This window comes from Rissa tridactyla, chromosome 9, assembly GCF_028500815.1.
Source record: "Rissa tridactyla isolate bRisTri1 chromosome 9, bRisTri1.patW.cur.20221130, whole genome shotgun sequence".
Taxonomy (NCBI): Eukaryota; Metazoa; Chordata; class Aves; order Charadriiformes; family Laridae; genus Rissa; species Rissa tridactyla.
In genome coordinates this window covers 8,839,988-8,861,312 of record NC_071474.1, presented here as the reverse complement: position 1 = coordinate 8,861,312, position 21,325 = coordinate 8,839,988, and the positions used below count along the sequence as shown (strand labels likewise).

At 47.4% G+C, this 21,325-nt stretch overlaps 1 protein-coding gene across 3 annotated transcripts in view; it reads left to right on the top strand.

Annotated features, from left to right (window-relative positions):
* The window catches only part of NTRK3 (neurotrophic receptor tyrosine kinase 3), a 228,694-nt gene extending 210,582 nt beyond the window's left edge, over positions 1-18,112 (top strand). For all 3 annotated transcript variants that reach the window (XM_054214890.1, XM_054214889.1, XM_054214891.1), the window contains 2 exons: positions 4,231-4,389; positions 7,322-18,112. In XM_054214890.1, coding sequence (XP_054070865.1) covers positions 4,231-4,389; positions 7,322-7,507 — 345 coding nt within the window. In that variant the 3' untranslated portion in view covers positions 7,508-18,112. The remainder of the gene's footprint in view (positions 1-4,230; positions 4,390-7,321) is intronic.
* The last annotated feature ends 3,213 nt before the right edge of the window (positions 18,113-21,325 follow it).

Here is a 21,325-nt window from a genome sequence, read left to right as displayed (position 1 = left end):
TTTTTTCCCCAGACACCAAGCTTTCCTTGCTAGCAGACAAAACTCGAACCTTATAATACTACCGGTACGTAGCACTTATATAGCGTTACATCGTCAAAGTGCTGTACTAGCATTAAGTAATTATCTCTCTCCCTAATGGCCATTAATGCTGGCCTTTCACGAACCTCCCCCAGCTCCCCGAGGTTCATATCTAATACAGCAATAAGCTGCTCAAAGGGAGTGGCTGGTTATCTTGCAAGTCTACAGGCTTGGCTGTGTAATGAGGCTTCAGAGCAGAGGCCAGGTGCCCTGGACTATCAGAAACATGCGGCTGTAGACCCGGTCACGCACTTGGGAGTATCCATTAGAAAGTGATGGAAACGAGTAGGTGATGCTGTGATCTTGAAATGGAGACAGAAGAAGGAAACTTTGCCCACTCAGAGGTTATGCACTGATTGCTCTATTTATTACCAGGATAGCACTGCAAACTGAAAGAGCAAAGCAGTGGGAATAACATGTCAATGTGGGCACGGGGAGTTGATCTAGGGAGAGAAAGTTAGAGAGCTAAAAATGTCAAGCAAAGTTAGACAGCCATGGCAGTGGGATAAAGAGGCCAGTCTGCAGGTCTATGAAGCATTAAAATAACAAGGAGAAAGGGCAAGCTTGGCAGCATCACAGGATTTAAAGGGAGGAACAGAAGAGGATTTATTTGCCTTATTTGCTTGAAAGCAAATCCCTCTTCCAGGTTCTGGAGTGTCTCCAGGGGAGACGTTGCAATGCCACTGTTTGAGGACATGTCACCCTTAGGGGCCTTTAGAAGATGAACCTGCCTGATGGCTGGGCTCCCCCATCCCTGGCTCCCAAGGGGAATGGAGGAAGGTGGAGTGGGAAGATGACATGACTGTCTTAGAAAAGACTCAGAAGCAGCATGCTCCTGACAAGCATCAGTCCTGCATGGTCACTTATTTCTGAAACCTGCCAGGCCCAGCTCTGAGCAAAAAGGAGCTTGACTGAAGCAAATGTTCGGCTTCTGACTGAAGACCTGATAACAATTCTTTCCAGAGCTAAGGACATGCCATGTAAACTGGCTTTGCAAAAGAAAAAAGAAAAAAACCACCATCCTTTTTTTAAAGCCTGATTTAATAGCATCATTTTGCTTTTAAGCTTTTGGCAACAGCTGGTCCTGTAAAAGAAGTATGTAGCCGTGGGAATCACGTGGAAGTCTACGCTGGTGTAACACAGATCACAGCCACTACATGTTATGCAAAGGATTTCTGTCGCCCTGGACACACTCTGTTTCCTATGGCATCGGTAGCACAATCCCTCTGTGCTCAGCTCTAAATCATTTTGCTACATCAGCACATAGCAGGGTACAGCTGACTGCAGACCAGGAAGACTCGACTCGGTGTTCGCTTGCTGAACAGCTTCAGAGCAGGGCCTCTCCCCGCCTTCCCGCATTTGTTTTCTCATCTGTGAAATGGGAATTTTAATCCTAATCAGTCTGTGAGGGGAGCAGTAAGGGATAGTTAAAGGCGATGCTTGAAAAGGTAATAGTCAGCCTTATGTGCTACTCTAGACACTGGATCGTTTTATGGACCAGTTTAATAGATGACTGTTCTGCTTAGAGTTAGCTAGTAGGTGCCAGACAACATTTGCTCTTAAAAATGTGGCATCTTGTTCGAGATGCAAACAATACCTCTGCAAAGTATACCTCCTTATCTTTGAGCATTGTTGAGCCATATTTTGGAATCCATACATTTCTGGGCATTGCTTGGATGGTTTTTTTTTTAACCCCCAAATTAATTTGATTACTAATTATTACTAGATTAATTTTTAGTAAAAGGTATGTCTCACATGGCATACAGGGCTGAGAGGAATGCTTTTGCGGACCCTGCACTCCACCATATGAACCAAGTCAAGACTGTGTCGTCACATCCTTGGGACAACCGTTGGCCGTGTATGTCCCTTTACTGGCAGTTCTTCACCAGGATGTGTCTAGAGGAGACCAAAGACCTCAACTTTATTTTAGCTTATTAGAACTGAAATGGGACTACTGGCTTCTCTGCTCTGCTTTCAGGGCCAGGTCCTCAAGCGGCAGAAACCAGGGCCTTCCCATTCGAGCAATACTGCTGTAACGCTGTTTGTGTAAGCTGAGGACCTGGGCCGTGGATGCTGAACTGACATAAGACCTGTTCAAAAGGGAGTGAAGTGTGCTCAGTACGTTGTACTACCTCTAATCTCACATGAGTCTGCAAGATTCGGGATACTGCAAATGTAGAGGGCGTTGCAATAAGTAATCATTTGGAGATTGCTGGAAAACCGAAGAGTTAGTGCTGCTTAAAGGAGAACAAAATACGCATTAGCACAGAACAGTTTTTGCAACAATCAAGTCTGATGTATGTCCTGTTCTGTTGATAACATTTCCTCAGAGCCCGTCAGAAGAAGGGAAAGCAACTTGTAAAAGCTGGGAAGGAGGAAAGAGCTAAAATTGCAGTCAGGGTTTCAAAGGAACAAACAAAGAGAAGCATATTTCCATTTCCATGGGAGAACATTCTTGGGAGTTCAGAGCAGCAAGCTGAGAACACACCAGCCAAGCCATTTCTAAGTAGTAGGTGCAGAGCTGCAATGAGCTTTTTTCCTTCAAGCATTGCAGTTCTGAGCACCTCTGCATTTAGGAAAGAAAGATGTCCCCGAGACCTTTAAAATCCCATCCCTTTTTTTTGCAGGAAGAGGCTGTTTCAGGGTTAGAAAAAGGGCTACTTTGCAGCCCTCTGAGTACAACTCTTCAGGTCCAGATTCTGTCAAACCCCAGAGACGTCTGACTTGCACCCTCCATGCAGAAAGCCTGCTAAGCATCCTTCCCATTGCACACCCTGTTCCAACACGCCTCCCTAGCGCTGTCCCTCTTGCGTCCAAGCACCGCAGTGCGTCTCTGTGCTGACCCTTCCCCACGCTCGTTCTGCTTTAATCAGGCAAAGAAACCTGTGGGAGCTTGGGAAAACTGGCAACTCAGAGGAGAGCTTTTGTTTGTAGAAGAAATGTTTTCATCCAAGCGAGCGCAACAATCTCATTATTTTGAATAGCCACACGTATGCTGGAAACCGAGATACCAGATACCTTCTCCCCTGATCCGTCATAGGACCGGAGAGATTTCTGCCTGTTTGATTCAGTTGCAGTGCTACAACGTTAATAGCACTTGCTTTTTTGGTGTCCATAATGAGACAAGCGGTTTTCCAAGCAGCACCACAAAAGCACACTTTCTCATCATCACCAAAACCTCGGACACTTTACCCTCAGCAGATGCAAGTGCTGGAGACTTGCAGCCATACTGCTTCCGGCACCGGCTGCTCTTATCAATTAGCTATTTCCCCACAGATGGTCCTTCTTATGTAGAAGGACAGAACAGAGAAAAACTTGTCCTGCTCAGAAACACTTGGTTAGAAATCTCTAGTGACTCTGAAGGTAAATCCATCTGCTTTCAAACTGTTGGGAGGTATCTACCTTCTGGATTCCTGTGCCTTAGAGAAGGGTAGACCCCGACTGAGAAAACGCCTTTCCCTGGCTTGGCATATCCCAGTGGGACTTTGCCCATGGGCTCTTCCATCTCCAAAGGGGCTGGCTTTCCTGCCTCCATTAAATGCTGGGCATATCCCTGCCTGTAAGAGCCTGTTCTTGACAAACAGACCGCCTTTTTGCAGTGCGGTCCTGCAGTCATTTACATATTCAAAGCACTCTTTGAAAAGGCCTGTAGCACAGTTTTATGAGCACAAAATCTTTCATGCAATTAGGTGATGTGCAGATGCCTGCGCATCACTTTTAGAAAACCTTTACCAAAGTGAGGGATAAACCTCACGCTGTATTTCTGGTGGGCGCCTCGGAGCACTGAGGCCCTGCAAAACTCAGCACAGCGCTTTGCTGAACGCTGGTTTTTGCCTTGCCTCCTGGTTCGTCAGGATGTAGGGCTGGAGCATGCTCTTGGCGTTTTGTCGTTTGATTTCTTTACAAACCCATTTTGGGAGGAGAGGACGTCGTTTATCTTGGTACGTTTCGCTCCCGATCTATCACGTTAACCAGGTGGGATTGGCGGGTAAGCCCACGGGCGGTCGGGGAGGCAGTAGCCGGCCCAGCTTTTTTGAACAGTTCCGTGTTGACGTAGCTCACAGGGAGGCCCTGAGTGTGTCCACGTCAGGGCTGACCCCGTCTTCGGGGCTCTCCTCACTCAGATTTCCTTGTGCCTTTGCCCTCACCCAGGTTGGAGGACACACCATGCTGCCTATCCGTTGGATGCCTCCGGAGAGCATCATGTACAGGAAGTTCACGACAGAGAGTGATGTCTGGAGCTTCGGGGTGATCCTCTGGGAGATCTTCACGTATGGGAAGCAGCCCTGGTTTCAGCTCTCAAACACAGAGGTACAACAGTACTGAGGCACCTCAGCTGGAAACGCCGCTTTTTACCTTCTCTCCTTTCCAGACACTTGTAAAAGAGTTCATACATAGGTGGTCCCCTCCTTGGCACCTGCAATAGTTCCTCCCTATGTCCCTTTTCCGGCACAGAGATAAAACGCTTCACCATGGGAGAAGTGTCATTATCTCCGTTTAAGACCTGGGGAAACTGAGGCACACAGGAATCAAAGGGCTCTGCCAAAGCCATGTACTGGCTCATCCTCAGTCTCTCCTGTCTAAGTTCCTGACATACCACATCTGATAAACTCTCGGAGTGTTGCCATAACTGGGGATACCCAAGTTGCTGCTGGGATCTAAGTTATTGTCATGCCCTGCATTTCCTCTGCTCTCTACCTCCTCACTTTATAACTGAGGCTCTTACTGCAGTCCCCAGTTTTTGAGAAAGCATTTGAAGCCTGTTCTATAGCACGTGGCGCATTTCTGCGGGGCTTTTTCCCATACAGATATCTATTATACGGTTTGCCCCAGTTCATTAAGGGTGGGACCCAAGGAGCTGGTTCGTCTGTGTTATTTCTTTGAATAGCAAAAGTCACAGCCCATCAGTATGGGGCTGTACTGTAAAAATGTTGAGGGAAGGCTGGCTGGGATTAGCAGAGTGTCAGAGCTGAGGTTTGAGGCACATCAGCAAAAATGCATTGGAAGATTTTTGCTCAGAATAGCAGGGGGTATTATAGAAGAGGAACAAGATGCCTCGACATAGCAGTGTGTGGGAATCTTGCACATTTTTATCCTACTGTGCATCTAATGGATTTCAGAAATTTCACCTTTTGTAATGAGAAATGTGCATTTTTCTGCTTTCTGGATACAGATCCCTTAATTAAGTGAGTTGCAGAGATGGCAAATCCAAGGTGTTGCTTTACAGCTCTAATACTTGCCCATTCGTGTGCTCAATGGGGCCTGACTGTATATCCCAAAGTAGCACACGCAAACATTTTAGAGACACAAACAATGGAATAGACAGCGACAGAAGTTATTTGTCACGCTATTTAATGAGCTGCTCTTGCATTCCCTGGGAGGGTAAATACAAACACACGCAAATGAGCACATGTAGCTTGTACGTGGGTGACAGGCACGCCGGAACACGACAGCTCAGCTGCCCCTGTGCTTTCTGCCTCAGTTTCTTTTGCGGGGCAGTAGGACTGGGAACAGTCACCCCTAGCCCGGAGGGAGGGGGGGCTGGTTAAAATCTGCACAGATACATCTGTATTGGCTTTGCTACCATCCCTGGAAAAATCTTGTCCTTCCCTTTCCTATCATTGTATTCACTTTGTTCTGAGAGACTCTCCCCTGCCCCAGACCACACTGTCCTGGTGGGGAAGGAGCTGCATTAGCTCTCATCTGCCTCCTTTTTCACCGTGAGCAGAACCTGGGTGGTTGCAGGGGACTGACGCCTCCAGCAGCTCCTGGATGGTGAGGTGTCAGAGAGAGTCTCGGCAGCCGCCTGGCCGCAGCTGCAGAGCCCCGTGGAGAGGCAAGTTAAATGAGCTCCAGGCTGCCAGGACTGGACCATGAGCAATCCCCAGGCTGACTGAGCACCGCCACTGCTGGGTGTGGGTACTATCGAGGCTGGGATACCTGCTCCCTCCTACGGCCTCGCATTCCAGGGCATTTTTAGCCGATTTGTTCAAGGCTGAATAAGACTTTGCCTGAGCGGAGAGATGGGACGGGGCGCCACCTCATCTGAAAGGCAGTCCATTAACTTCTGTCTATGCCCTTCCTTGCCCTGGAAAGAAAGGGCCCACCACAGGGCTCCTGTGCATGTCCAGGATGTCCCGTCAGAAACCATAACTCACCTCCTCCCACAGGCCACGGCTGCCAGCAGCGTTATGGCGATGCAGGCTTCTCCGCACGCTGCGTCTTCCTCTCCCCGCTTTCAGCAGGTCCTAATCTCTCCCCTCTGTATTTATATGCAGACAGCAAAGCGATAAGTATCAGTTGAGCTGTGTGGCAGGCCCATTACTATTCATAAATGATAAATTCCAAACAGCCCTTGCTGGGTGGCTTCCCTCAACACACTGCTTGGGATCCGTGTTTATCTGCAGAGCGTGGCAGGTCACTCGCACGCTGCAATGCTGGGACTCATCAACTCCAACCAAGGAGGCCAGACGGTAATAGCAGCTCTCTGACAAATCACACCCCGCCTCCCTTTGCATCCATTCCTCCGGTGAACAAAATATAAACAGACACTCTAGGGGAGGCCTTTCCAACGGCGTCCCTCTGAAGAGTCTTTAATGCTGTCCAAGAGCTCACATTTCTCTCATTAGCAGCACCGACCTGACCCAGAACAGAGTGTTAGCACCTGCAAATTTTGTTTCCCCATCACAGATGTGATTTGAGATGAAATTTCATTCTTTCAGCTGCTTTTCTATGTCAAAATGAGGCAAAGGCGCCCTTGGAGATGGAGGTAGGAAAAGATGCCCTGAACTCTCCCTTGTAGAACTCTCCTGGGCTTTGCAATGGAAAGGAATCTTGATTTTCAGGGCAAAAAAAAAATCATTTCAGCTGTGCAAAATATTACTTTGGTTTGGGGCTATAAAGGCTTTTTCTTCCTTCTTTAGCTAGCAGGAAAAACTGTCATCCTAAATTAAAATGTCATTTCGTTGGGTAGCGACCTGCTATTTGGAGAGAGCGCTGAGGTAGGTAGATGTCAAATGGGGAGCTTTTTGGCACCTGCGGGACTGCAGCTGAAGACAAGCTTTTCACTGTAAAATTATCGTTAACAACACACAAACAGGTGAGCGCCGAGGATCTGCAGACCTCTTGGCTTCTCAGCGCTCCCATTCACTAAACGGTACCACATCACCCAAGACACAGCTGGGACAGGACATCCTCCAGGAACTGCCCGACTGGTGTTCAATGTCTCCTTTCTTTCTTTCAGGTCATTGAGTGCATTACCCAAGGCCGAGTTTTGGAAAGGCCTCGAGTCTGCCCCAAGGAAGTTTACGACATCATGTTGGGCTGCTGGCAGAGAGAACCTCAGCAAAGGCTCAACATCAAGGAGATCTACAAGATCCTTCATGCTCTGGGCAAGGCCACACCAATCTACCTGGACATCCTTGGCTAGCAGTGGCCACTTGTCGAAAGTCCCTGCTCCTTCCTTCCGTCCTTCCTTCCCTCTGCCCCTCCCAAGCCCTTTGCCCCTCAGCTCCCAAGCAAACATCTTCATATAAACTCAAGTGCCTGCTACACATACAACACTGAAAAAAGGAAACAAAACAAAACGAAAAGCAAACCAACAAAAATCCCACAAAACAACAACCTGTAAGGCAGTTTGGCTTATATATATTTATAGATATCTCTCTATATATAACTTCCACACCAATACAGAAAGAAGCTGCTGTTACAGAAAATTATAAGACTTTAAAAAAAAAAAAAAGAAAAAAAAAGGGAGAAAAAAGTACTTAAAAAGAGATATATATAATTAAAAAAAAAAAAAAAAGAAAGAAAGGAGAAGGTATCTTTCCCCCGAGCAATGAAGCAGTGACTTGCAACCCTGCTGTGAGTATGGTTCGGGCTGTTGGGCAGGGCTCTAGACTGGCTACGGCAGCGATGCCATTCCGGGTAGGAGCCCTGGGAGGAAAGCCTTGCCCTGGTTGTATGATATGCACTGAATGTGTGAAATCAGTCCTCCCTTTTCCTCCTTGCCTCCCTCCCTCCTTCCCAGCCCGCAGGTGATGGGCGCAAAGCCAGGGCAGTGCCCCTGGATGAACTCTCTTGTACCAACCCCTTCCTTCCCTCCCTCTCGGTCCTTCCCCGTCCCCCTCTGCCTTCCTGCCTTTTTCCTCCCTCCAACATTTCAGGAGACAATTTTTCTAATTTGCTGATTCTTAAATGTATAGACTCAAGGCTTTTGAACACACAGTCAAAGGATTGTGGCACCTACGGGTAAAACACACACCGGGACCCAGCCGCCCTCCTGCAGACGGCGAGCCGGCCGGACCCAGACCTCCCTCCTGCCCCGCTCCAGGGCCGGGAGAGCAGCGGGATGGAAGCGCCTGCACAAGGGAGTTGAGGGGGGTGGTCCTGGAGACCCGGTCCTGAATCATCCCCAACCCATTGCAGTGTGCGAGACAGGAGTGCCGTTCGCCCAGGGCGCCCAGCGCAGGTGGCAACTTTGGGAGGAACAACCCCCCCCATCCCCACCTCTCCTTTTTCTCCCACCCTTCACTTTTGCTAGTGGCCATGGGGTTGTTCCCCCTCTCTCAGATGTCTGCACCGGTGTCAAATTGGTCTCTGGTGTAAACCTTCAGCAGACGGGGTTGCATCCCTGCTCCCCGCATGGGGGAAAGGCTGCGGCGTGCAGACAGATGGGAGTTTGCCTGCATCCCGGCTGGGCATGCCTGTGGGGTCAGCATATCCCAGTGCTCTTCCTTTTCCCTCCCCATCCCTGCCCCATGCCTCAGTCCAAGCCTCAGGCACAAGCCAGTGGGGGACAGGGAGGGGGACAAAACTTGTGAGATGGCTGGGAACCTACCAACACCTGCCTGCGGCCCCCTTGCCATTCTCCTCACGTCCCCATCCCCTGAAAGGATTGATGCATCTGCCTTTGAGCTGTTGTGAAATGCAGAGGCTGAAGAATAGCTCCACAGGCAGCCCCGGGAGGAGCGGGGGAAGGAGGGGAAGGTGCCTTCAGGAGCAGACGGCTCAGCGGATGGCCGCAGTGGCCAGCCTTGCATCTCAATGAGGATAAAGGCCTGACAGGCAGCGACAGGGGGTGGTGGGGACAGCGAGGGAGAGACGGAAGCATCCTCCCTACAGCCCACCTCCCTTGAGCAGGAAATAATCCCAACCTGGGGAAAGGCTGAGTCAGATGCTGAATCCCGTCTGTCCGGACTGGGCTGAGAATACAAAAACCTTTCTGGGTCTTTTTTTTCGTGTGGCTCATGGAGGATGAGAGGGAACCTCAGCTTGACAGCTGCTCTCAGGAGGCAGGGAGCGGGCGGCACAGGCATTGTCAAGGCAATTTTGAGAAGGCAACAACCGCCAGCACAAAAATAGCCTCCTTGGATGTGGTGCTTGCCTGGAAGGGAATGCAGACCGAGGAAGAGGAGACAGAGAAGGGATCTTGGCTCCTTCCCCAAGGCCAGAGTAGAGTTCATGACTAGGATGCAAGGGGACATAGGTGACTCTGGTTGTGGCTGGCTACTGAAAGGGAAGATTTTGTGTCCTCTCCTCACTTCCCTTGTCTCTTGCCAATCTCTACCTCCCACCCATGGCTCTGGCATGACCCAGCTTACGTTTTTAGGCAGGGGCAGGGGACACCGCTACAAGGAGGTTTGTGGTGGCAGCAGTGGCTGTGGGTTTATTCTGTGCTTATGTAAGGAGCAGTGTAAGCTTTGGGTGGGAGATGATGGGTGTAACCATGTGGGAGTAAGGATGTAACTTTCCTCTGCATGCTAGAGCGAACTGGGCTAGTAGGACAGACTTGTGCCAATGGAGGCCGGGCAGACTGCCACTGAACAGGCACCAGCAGCTTACAGCATGGACACCAAAGATGGCATGGTCAGGGACAAGGGTGTGGACCGACTCCATGAGTCCGCACACAGTAACAGCATACCATGCCACCTCTCAATAGCAGGATGCAGGATCTTGCTCCTTTGGGAGACGGCAACCAATTTTCCTCATCTGCCTACTTATGTCCACCTTTGAAAGGGAAAAAGACAGGTTGAGGGGTTACAAGCCTTGGCCTGGCTCCCTTTGTATGCAGGCTGCTTTGGCTAAAAGGACTGGAGACTCTGCACAAGGGGAGAACAAGGGATGGCTGTTAATTGCCCAATGTCTCCAAAAGAAAACCCTTCCTTGGGGCTCTTACTCCAAATGGCTTCTTGCTCTTGTGGCTCCCAGGCACTGTGCCAGTTTGTGCAAGGCCACCATTTTTTCCACCCTTCTCTCGCTCTCATTTCTTTTTTGGCCAATATCACGGGCCTTTACGCTATCAAATCACAAACAGACACTGTGTTCCCCTGTTGATGAGATTCCCCTGCCGCCATTGTGCACAGCAGCTACATCCTCCTTCCCTTCCTTCTTTCCTCCTTCCCCTCATGCCCAGCACCACCACCCTGTCCCTTTTGCCACCTCTTTCTATGGTGACGACGGCGAGGTGAGCTCAGGAGCCGAGCGTGACGCCGAGCCTTGGTGCTGCATGGTTAGGAATAAATAGTCTATGAGAGGCCAGGAGATGGGTCCCCAGAAGACGTGAAGTGGCTGAGACCAAGGTTCAGGCTGTCTGACCGCTTTACTGTTAGCCCCGCCAAGTGCAGTGACTGCCTCGGAAAAAGGTCCTTTTGTCAAAGTTAATTGTGAACAATTGCTCAGAAGAGCAGGATAAGCTGCAGTTCTACGGTGTGACGTCTTCCCGGCTGCTGCTGCTGCTGCTTTATGCCCTTGGCCTGTTGATGCTGGCTGGAGGTTTGTTTGGGGCAAGGAGGAGGTTGTTTTGTGTTTGAAGACATGATGGAAACTGCTGCATCCCTTTTTGGCATGACAGTTTTGGAGGGGAAGAGGGAAAGCAGCTGTGCTGAGTTCCTGGTGAACACCCTGAGACCTCATTTCCAGAAGCACCTTCCCTGGACCAGAAGCGGACCATCCCTGCCCATCAGCACGGGTGATGGTGCTCTTCCCTGTAGGAAGATGGGGTGGCCTCTGGGGTGGCCCTGCTGTGTGTGAGGGGAGGAAAAAGAGAAGATTTGGGGGGGGAAACTCTCACAGAGTACCATAAATCCGAGTGTGGGGACTGTTTGGAGGCAAAGAGAAATGAGTTCATGCTCCTCCATTTCCGGAGAGATACTTCCCATTGTCCTGCCTCTACTAAGAGCAGAGAGCTATCCCTGCTGCCTGGGAACACCAACAGGTCTCACCCAGCTCTGGGGCAAGCCAGACCTCTAATTCCCAGCAAGCCCAGACAGACATTCCCAGCACCCAGCCTCCTCCATCAGCAGTCTTCTCAAGGGGCTTGTGAAAGGGAGCTGGGAGGAACACTGGTCTGGGCATTGCTGAGAAGGGGTCATCGGGTCTTCCCTGTCCCAGCTGCATCCTGCTCCCTAAGAATTAAAATTGTTAGCACCAACTCAGTCACCCAAGGGTGTCAGTGAAATGATGCTTTCTTGCAGGTGAAGGTGCTATTTTGGCGCATGGTACAGATGGCAATCGCATGCCAGGGCTGCAAACTGTGGGCAGTAATTATGGCTCCAGCCTTAGGGGTTCATCAATGACCTGTCTTGTCCTCTCCAGCCATTACTAGTCCTTCCACCCCAGTCTGTCAGGTTGCAAGACGAAAGCTGAAGTGTAGCTAAGGGAAGACACACAATGATCTGCCAGAATGAAAGTCCATCCTGTCCTCCCACAAAGCTTGCCCATCTGGTCCTTTTAAATGTCCCTCAATGCATGTATTTTAGGGGTGAAAAAGGGCCTGGGCTGCCTCATTTCAGGCCTGTCCTTGGGTCCACAGGGTGTTGAATCACAGACAGGTGACTCTGGGAACATGTGCTGCACAGACAAATGTGAAAAATCTGGAATGCCTTTAGAGAAGCTGCTTGCTTGAGAGACGTTGTTTTTGAGCTGTCTGCTTCTCCCTAAGAGTGGGTGGAACAAGGTGAGAAAATATGTGGGGAAATAAAAAAGCTAAGGAAAGGGAAAGACTGGTTTCAGAAGGCAAGTGTATTGGGTTGGGAAATTGAGACTGGTTTCGGGAGTGTGGCATAGAATTTTAAGTTGCACTGTGGATACAAGCAAAAAACAAAAGAAAATAGCAACGTACTAGAGCTCTAGGAAAAGTTAGCTGGGCAGATACTGGTTTAAAAAGGAGACAGAAATCAATAAAAGTAAGGGACCACTTACGCAGACAGAAAACAAAATCTCTAGGGTCTGTGCTTTTTGGTGATTTTTTTTTTCTATAAGAAAATACAACTAAAAGAAGGCCTGAAAAAAACTGTTTTTTCAGGGCCATAGGTAGAAGTATAATACTATGTAAGTTATTTCCTTTCATAGGAAAGGCTTTTATTTCCCAGAACTCAAATGCATGAGTTTCCTTGAGTTCAGGATATGGGCTGAAGAATACAGACCTGGGTCACCACAAGCCCACAAAACCAGAAGTAGATCTGCACACTTGGTCAGCAGGCATTCGCGTACCAGCCTGCGTGGAGACAGTATTTTTTTCGGCATGTCATCTTAAGCAGTTTTTTTAAAACCTTCCCATTTGCCTGCCCCCCAGGGTGTATCTACATTCTTTTCCCAACTATGACTCCCAGTGGTTAACGAAAAGGCAGTGCAAGTAGCTGAATTTTTGGTGCACCACATGTCCATTTTTGCTTCCTGATCTGTCCAGGAATCAGCCGAACTACTACAGCCATGGCTCATATCCCGTGTTTTTGTAACAGCCGTAGGTGTGTTTTCTGGTCATAAGGCAATGGTGAAAATAAGCAAGCTGAATAAATTGGATCCTGGCTGTGACACCATGCTGTAGTGGCTCCTCTGACAGCTGGAAGGCTATGGGCATCAACAGGGTCCCTCTGCTATGAAGCTCAGCAGGCACAGGCATGCTTTGGCACAACCCAGAAGGCTTATTTGCTATTCAGTTGTAGTGGTTTTCTGATGGATGGTAGGGTCGTGGAGACATAACAGTGCTGCTAGTCTCCAAATGAGTACCAAAAATAGAAAAAGAGAAACTTCCCCTCTCAGCACTGCTTTCCAGGAGTGGACAGACTTGCTTAATTCTAGGGTGACTTCTCTATTCCTGCCCCAATGCGTCTGTTAAATCAGTATGCATTTAATTTTTCTTTAAGTAGCTGTAAAGTCCTGAAAAATCTTTTCCCTTTGCCGCTCTTTCTGCAAGCAGGGATATTGAGTTTCAAGCCTGGAGAAAGTAGGTGTTTTCAAAACATGGCTGGCAGTGTCATAAATGACACAGGCAGAGACATCAGTTGCTGCTCCAAGAGGAATGCAGGAGCATTCCGTCTCTCCTGTGCCTCTCATTCCCTTCCAGTACACTACTGAGCCATGAAAGAGTGAGAGAAGTGCTAGGAGTCCCACTGCTTGCAATTTTGAAAAACCCAACTGAGGAAAGAGATAAGAGACCAAAGAGAAAGGACACAATTTTACAGCTTTCTTACAGGGCTGAGCTAAGTAACATGATAGGTTGGTTTCATCTTGACGGCTTGAGTTTCTCACAGACCCTATCTGACAAATCTTTTCAGACTAAAGGAATGACCATTGGTTCTTCTTCCCTTCTGCTAGTCCCACAATTTTAGCATCTCTCCAAGGGGAAAGGAGGCACAACAAATCTAACCATCACTTCCTCACACCGTCAGGAGTCCTCTATGGGAACTGATCTCCTGCCCAGCACAAGCGACTGATCCTACAGCTGAAAACTTGAGCAGTTGTTCTGAGGAGGTGTTTAAATGCTGAACTACTGGCTGCTTAGGACAAGGTCCCAGCAGGGAAGGACTGAAATACCTCTAAGGACGATCATAGCTCTGGGAGGTCCAAATGTCTTCTTGCATGCTTTTTCTTGCTCTCTGCTGGCTTCCAACCTCCCCAGTCTTTGCTGCTTGATACTTAGCTGAATTTCTGCATTCATTCCATTTTCAGAGCACAGAGAGCTGGTGAAGCTGTTTGATTTCGATGTGGTAGGTGAGATAAGATTTTTCCTCCCTGCCCTCTTCTTTTTCTCCCTGTGCGGCTTCTGTCCTTGCAGTTCTCAGGACTTGACTAGCAGAGTTTTTAAATGAAGTGAAGGTCTTAATGTAAGGTGAATCCCAAGACCACAAACAGTTTGGACTTCAAACAGTGAGAAAATTGGCGCCGAATGATTCCGCACACAAAGCAGAAAACTTTCATTTCCTGCAGGCAGGATGGAATTGACTGTTATATTAAGACTTCAGAAGGAGCACTGCCCCGGAGTAATTTCACTGCTGTCAGGCAGTGTTGACATCTAGATTAACCTCTGTGCAGTGAATTTTACAGCAAAGCTCATTGTAATGCATGTGGGGTATCTCCTGTAAATCCCAGCTGAAGCCCATAGTGTCCCACCCTTCTGCACAGGAGAAAGGGTCGGGGAGCAGCTGCTATCATTTTTGACCCCAGCAGAGCATGACTCTAACCTCATCCAGGCCAGTTCTGCTGAAACTGATTTTCTACCTTGCTAAAGTGACAGTAGCTCTAGCCTGTTTTGTTGTTTTTTTAATTCCCCAAAGAGGTTTACACCACAAGGCTGACATTTTTTGCCAGCAACAAACAGCTCCCTTCACATATCCACCCAGCAACACAGCCCTAATTAAAAGGCACTAGTTAACCAGTGGCAATTAGCTGCTTGCACTGATTAACTCCAACACATACAATCCCCATACACAATGCTCTGATCAGACGTGATCCAGGGCTAAATGGCAGACAAAATCCCAGCTGATGTGAGACAACGGCATCCAATCCTACCCACCAGCCCACAGGCACACTATTAACTCTGTCTACCAAACCAAAACTGCATGAATTAAAGAAGTTCACACAGTTCGCTCAGTGCGAGTCAGAGGACACTGCAAAAGAAGTCTCTTGACTCCTGAACTCAGTGCTCCTGCTGTAAAGTTGGAAGTGTAGGCCAGGCCCCCAAGCCCTTTAGTCTTTTGCTGTAAGAGTAGGTCAAGCAGCAAGAGTTCCCAGACAGGAGCACAACTTCTTCACTTTTGTATGGGCAGAGACAATCCTGCCTGGGGTTCTCAAGATGCATCTCTAAGATGCACTGCTTTGTAAAAAGACCGCTGGCACCTAAAAAAAATATGGAAGAGGAAGGGAAGAGTTTTTTTGTTTGTGTGTTTTTGCCACAACTTCTTATTCATACACTTATTTTCATACTCAGACGTTGCTCTGCAGTCATCTGCAGGAGGTTCTAGGCAAGAGACAAAGTATCAGGTGCTGAACAGATTAGCCACTAGCCCTAAGGGCAAAATCTCAATAGTACTTCTAGAAATCTCTTTCAGAACCCATTCATCCTTTCACTCAAAGCTCTTCATAGTAGGCTTACTGTTATTGTCAAAGGCTTTGGATAGCCTATGAAGAGGGGACATGCCCGTAGTTTCCCCTCATCTGCAGATAGAGTTATGTGTCTCTGTCATTTCTGTAATCGGGCCCATCAGGAAGATTTCTTCAAACTAACGTTTATTACCCCCAATCAGAATACAGCTGAAAAGGCTACCCAAGGTTATAGAGAAGGTCAAGCTGTTGCTTTGCACTGGAATTTGCTTTGGAAGGAATTTGATGGACCAATTTAACCACCACAGCACATCAAAACCTGGTGGCTTCATTTAAAAAGTAATCAGTATTGTATTTCGCTTTAGACATCCGTGCATTAGTGTTCTGCAAATATGATTTCCTCTTTGTTTGCATTATTGATGCCATAAAATGTCAGACACATTAAAGAAAAAAAAAAAAAAGAGGCCAACCTTTGGGGTTTGGAATGATTCTGGCTGAATTGCAGTTGGGTTACTTTTCTTTTTATTTCCCATGGTAGCGATGCACTGTTACTCATTCTGCTATTGCTTTACAAAGAGTTCTCTGTAAGTGTATTTATTCAGCCAACCATATTTCAGGAAACACATAACCTTGATATTTTTTGCTGTATGTGTTAGTGTGTGTGTATGTGTATTGGGGGGTGAAAGGGAGGTGGAGCTTTTTACAAGAGCCCTCCCATGTCCGGTAGTATGTTGGCTTTCTGCAATGCTGTGACTCCTCTCTGCTCAGATGGCTGGTTTGATTTAATCTCAAGAACTGAATTTGTGATCAGGATTTGAGGTCTTCTGCTTTTGCACTGCCCAGAATCTGTCATCTGCTTTCACCATTCAGCAGCCATCTGTTATCCATAATGGTTCCTAGATGTCTATGCCACAGAGATTACACAGCACTTCAGTCCCAGTCATGTGATACAGGGATACAGTGGAGCAGTCCAAGGAAAGGACTCAACTAGGACCGAGACTGCAAGGTCATCTGTTCACATACGAGGCCCTTGCCAGCTTCATACAGCAAGAAACTCCCAGCATTTCATAAGCAACTTCCTGCCCAGCTCTCTTGTTCCTACTCCAGTTGTGAGGAATGACCTTCAGATGACCTTCAGACCTCCTTATCTTCACAAATCCATCTCAGAGGTATCCAAACAGCCCAAAGAAGAGATGACAGGGGCCGAATGGGTGTGTAATGCAGTGTTTTTCTCTCCCTTTTTCATCAGGGGCGAAGACAGTGAAAGTGACAGAACTGAAAAATTATTTTCCCCAACATGAGTGGTCCAGTTTCTTTTTAAACTCAGATATTTAAGATGCCATGCAGCAGTACCTATAAATATGCCTTGAAACGTTGAATGAGCACAAAGAGTCTATTTGATTTTGTTTTTATGCCTGTAATTTCTCTCACCAAGAATTCAGCTGTTACTCAGCTCCCAGCAGATTGTTCTGATTGCTGGAGAGATGGTCGGGATTGATTCTGGCTGTGACCTGTTCTAGTCCAGCCTCATTCTTATGTAGCTAGTTTGAGACAATAGAAATAATCAGCAAGGGACTGAATTGTTGTTCCTGTGTAACTAAACCTTCTCATGCAACACCAGGCTAAACCTTGAAAGGGTTGAAAACCCACAACTTTGTCTGAAGTTTTAAAGGCTGTGGATACTGAGAGGCACTGCACATCACTATGATGTTAGGAACAGAATGGCAAGAGAGAGGAAGAGAAGTGCTACAAGAAAAAACCCAAACGTTATACCAGAGAAGACATTCGTTGGTTTACAATACAAGAAAATCCACTGCTGTACATGAGAAAAGACTCAGAATATTCACCCTGGCAACAAAGAACATTGGCCATCGGGACAGGAGTAGCTCTCTATCCTACAAACCTCCCCTCACTTTTAATTTCCTTTTTCTCCTTCTGCTAATACAGAACAAATCTTGTCTTACGGCTTTCTTGAAAACTGAAATTAAGGTAAGAGGCAGATTTGGGAGAGGAAGAGAGAGACCTGATCCTGCTGGATGATATAAGAGCTTTGTAGCCCAGCACCTTTTCAGTCGCAAGTGTCTGGTGTGATCCTTCCTTTTTTTAAAAACAAAACAAAACAAAACAATACCTCTATTTGGTGCAGGTAGTGTTCACAATGAGGATAAACCAGTTCGGTCCCCAAGAACAATAACAAAAAACCTCCCAGTGAGCTGCGGGTTTTAGCGGACCGAGAGAGGTCGGGAGCCGCGCCCCTGTGGATCAGCACCGCGGACAGCGGCGGCGCCCGCCCGCTTCCCCCTGTGCTCCGGCCGCTCCTCCAGGAGCTCCGCCTCTGGAGGAGGAACTAATTTGGTGTGCCTGCTCATTTTATTAGCAGCCTGATGTGATTCAGCTTTGGCCATCCACTAAATTTACTGTTAGCAAAGGGTGAACAGGCAAATCTCTTGGAAAAGTCAAAGTAAGGGGCATATAAATGACAGTGTTGCCCCTGAAAGTTATTTTGACATCAATCCATAAAAAAGACCCATTACCGTGTAGTGGAGAGTTGTCAAAAAAAGTCAAAGATGAAGAGCCGTGCAGGGAAAAGCAGGTGTAAACAGGCAAGGCTCCAAATGGAGAAGTACTCGCATCTCTCATACAAAAAAAAGAAGAGCAGGTACTTCAATATCCAGCTTGCTCAGCCTGCATACTTGTGATTTCATCCCACTTGTTTTTCTGGATCACACTGAGGTGGATATACCCTCAAATTAGAGCAGAACATCTCCTGAACCTCATAATTGTGGTAAGAAGCTACGGGGGAGGAGGACACAGGCCCATTCCATCCCTGAAAAACTTTAAAGTGACAAAGAAAAGCCAGAAAAGTAGGCCAGCAAGTCGAACTATCTCTTCCCTCCCCCCCTCCTGTGCCACTTCACAGAAGCAGTTTCCTCTGTATCCCAACTCCCCAGATGTCATTGGCAGTTATTACTATGGGACATTTGTACTGCCACTTAGAGACAGCGGGGACTGGGAAACGCCTCAGACACAGGACCTCAAAACTTGCAAGTAACAACACTGAACATGAGGAATAGAGGCCAGATTTGTGATGCTTAGGGCCATCTGGAAGTCAGAAAGGATGAGCTTGCAGGGGATGGCAAAGATCATTCAATAAGGAGTTCAGAGAGCAAATTGTGCTACGGGAAGGGAGTAAGGAAGCCTACTGGGACCCAGGGAGAGGAAGGGAATAGGCAAGGACTTAATGCCCAGTGAGGGGTCAGCGATTGTGAGAGTAGTGAAAGTCAGATGTGAGCTGTGGTGAGGCAGAAGAGAGCCCTGGTCAGGAAATATGGTGAGGCAGAAGAGAGCCCTGGTCAGGAAATAACTATGAATGCGAGGAAGCAGTCACTACGAAATGATGTGTGCTCATCTGAATGAGTCCTGAAGGCTTCTCCAAGCCTTCAGCCTTGCTGGGCTTCTCCCAGGCCCACCTGGTTTGCTTCAAACCCTTACCAATACCATAATTTTAATTGCATTTATTCTGCTGTCTGATGGCTCTGGTTTCAGTACAAGCAGGCTATTTTAGTTCTCCTCACTCCCTCTCCTTAGCCCCCACACCCAGCCAATTCCCTGTGTGAAAGAGAATTGCTTTTTTTTTTTTTTTCCCAGCAGTGTCCTTTAAAATTTCAGCTAAACTGGGAGGCAATTTCTTGCATGAGAGCTCCGTATAGATAGGCTTAAAGCAGAACAAAAAAAAATAAATAAATAGACTAAATTACTTCCCCCTCCCCCACCTTGTCTTAACAAAGTGCTATTTTACATAAGTTATTTCAATAGAAATGAAGAATTTTTGTGCAGGCGAATGATTGACAGTCCTTCTGGGTCAGGCAAGGAGGCAAGGTTTCCCTAGGGAAAGGTTGAGGATACAGATTCTTGTTGGGTGAAGGCTGTCTTGGGGCGTTCAGGCTGCATTTTGAGATGCTGTTTAGGGGCTGCATTGTGCACTTGCCTCCGGTGATTTCTGCAAGACCTCTGTGTTGAAGCAGTATTGTCCATCAGTGGCTTGTGTGGCAGTGTGATGGCTTAGGCAGAGAAAGTACTTTGGTTTCCTATGCTGATAGTCCTACCACAAGGAGAAACACCCACACTCCAGAAAACTGCAAGGGTAGACTTAACTTCCAGGAAACTACTCCTACTCCCAGCTGAACTGCCCTTCAGTGATGCAGGCAGGCTTAGCCCCCGGAAGGTGCTGGTCCACAGCTCACTCTGGCAGGCGAGCTGGTACTGAGAGGAGGAAGGGGCTACATCTCAGAGGAAAGACATTTTGATGGCATTTTTGTTGTTACTATTATTTAAACCAGCTTATTTTAATCTCAGTTAATGTCACTGAAAGTCTGCATGAGCAGAAACCAAATCCTCTGGTGATATTTGCTGAATTGGGTTTTTTTTGGCAGACTTGTTTTTACTCCATGCATCAATCCACATTTGCTTAACTGAGGGTTTCTTTTGCATCTTTTGAAACCTATTTGCCATTTTGCAACTGAATTGCCGGTTCTCAACCTTTTCCATCTTACAGTCTCCCCTTCTCCAAATCAAAACTCATCATTTCCCCCTGCTGGGAACAACCCAGGTTACCCTCAAGGGAGAACCTGGTGAGAGCAAGGTGATCGTGATCTCTGCCTGCCCATCCCACCTTCACAGCTCCAACTCAGAGGATGAGGAACCCTGATCTGAGTACTGGCCAAGGTAGGGTCCCTGCTTTTCCCCTACCTGCCACATCATGTGCATTGAGCATGCTGCTACCCTGGAAGGGGACGACTGATACAGTGTTAATCAGACTTACAAGAAGACTTTTTTAGATTAAGGATTTGCAATGAGATCAAGGGACCCTTTAAAGTGCTGAGGTATTTATCCTCCCCAGCCCTTCCGTTCCTTCCTGCCCTGCTTTGTCCCTTCCTCTCTCCCCAGCCTTGAAATGAAACAGAAAATTATTTTTTTAAAACTGTGTTGATAATTTATGTTTAGTATAAAGGATGATTTAATGGCATCACCAAAGGTCATTTTTTTCATCTACGTGTTACTGCCCCAGCCCCAGAGGCTGTGCATTCCCTCTTCCCCATAATTCCACTGCCCTCCCTTTCATTCACCTCACACATCCCTCTGTCACCACCCCACCACAGCGTACCACAAACCAGAAACCTGCTTCAGGTTCAGCCAACGACCGTTGGAGAACAGAGATTTCAAACTGAAACCTCCACTCCAGACCACCACAAACCGGAAACATTTCCACCTTGAAAATAGTCAGTTGCTGCAAATGAAAGGCAGACTCATTTCTTGAATTATGTAAGGTTTTTTTTTAAAGCCTTTTATACCTATTTACGTGTGCGCGTGCGTGCACCACGTGTACACAGTGGTATCTGTGTGCACAGATGCACACAAATCTCTCTCTCTCAAATATAAATATATTGTATGTTAAAGCTGTAAATATTCCTTGGTCATGTGTCTATGTCTTCTTCAAAGTATCATATCCTCAGTGTTATGTTAACAACTCCATTTATTGATTGATGAAACTGTGTGTAGACCTGTACCCTCCTGACATAGTTTATGTAGCTCTCTCTTCTCAAATAAAGTACAAAACTACCACTAGCAGGTCCTCCTCTCCTTTTTGTTCCATGCTGAACATTCAGCTTTAGTTCATAAAAGTCTATGCTGAAAATTAATGCAGTTTCCATCTATCCCAACCATGCAGGAGCCTCCAGATGATGCTTTAAAACTTGTGCATTGCTGGTCTGGCAAGCAAGTATAACGGTTGTTAATGTAATGTAATAATCCGTCAGTGAAACGTTGTCCCAACTGCAGTAAATGAATTGACCCGATTCGTTCTTCCCACCTACCCCCAGGTACAGCCTACGCCAACCATAGTTCACTTCATCCTGGTACAAATGAC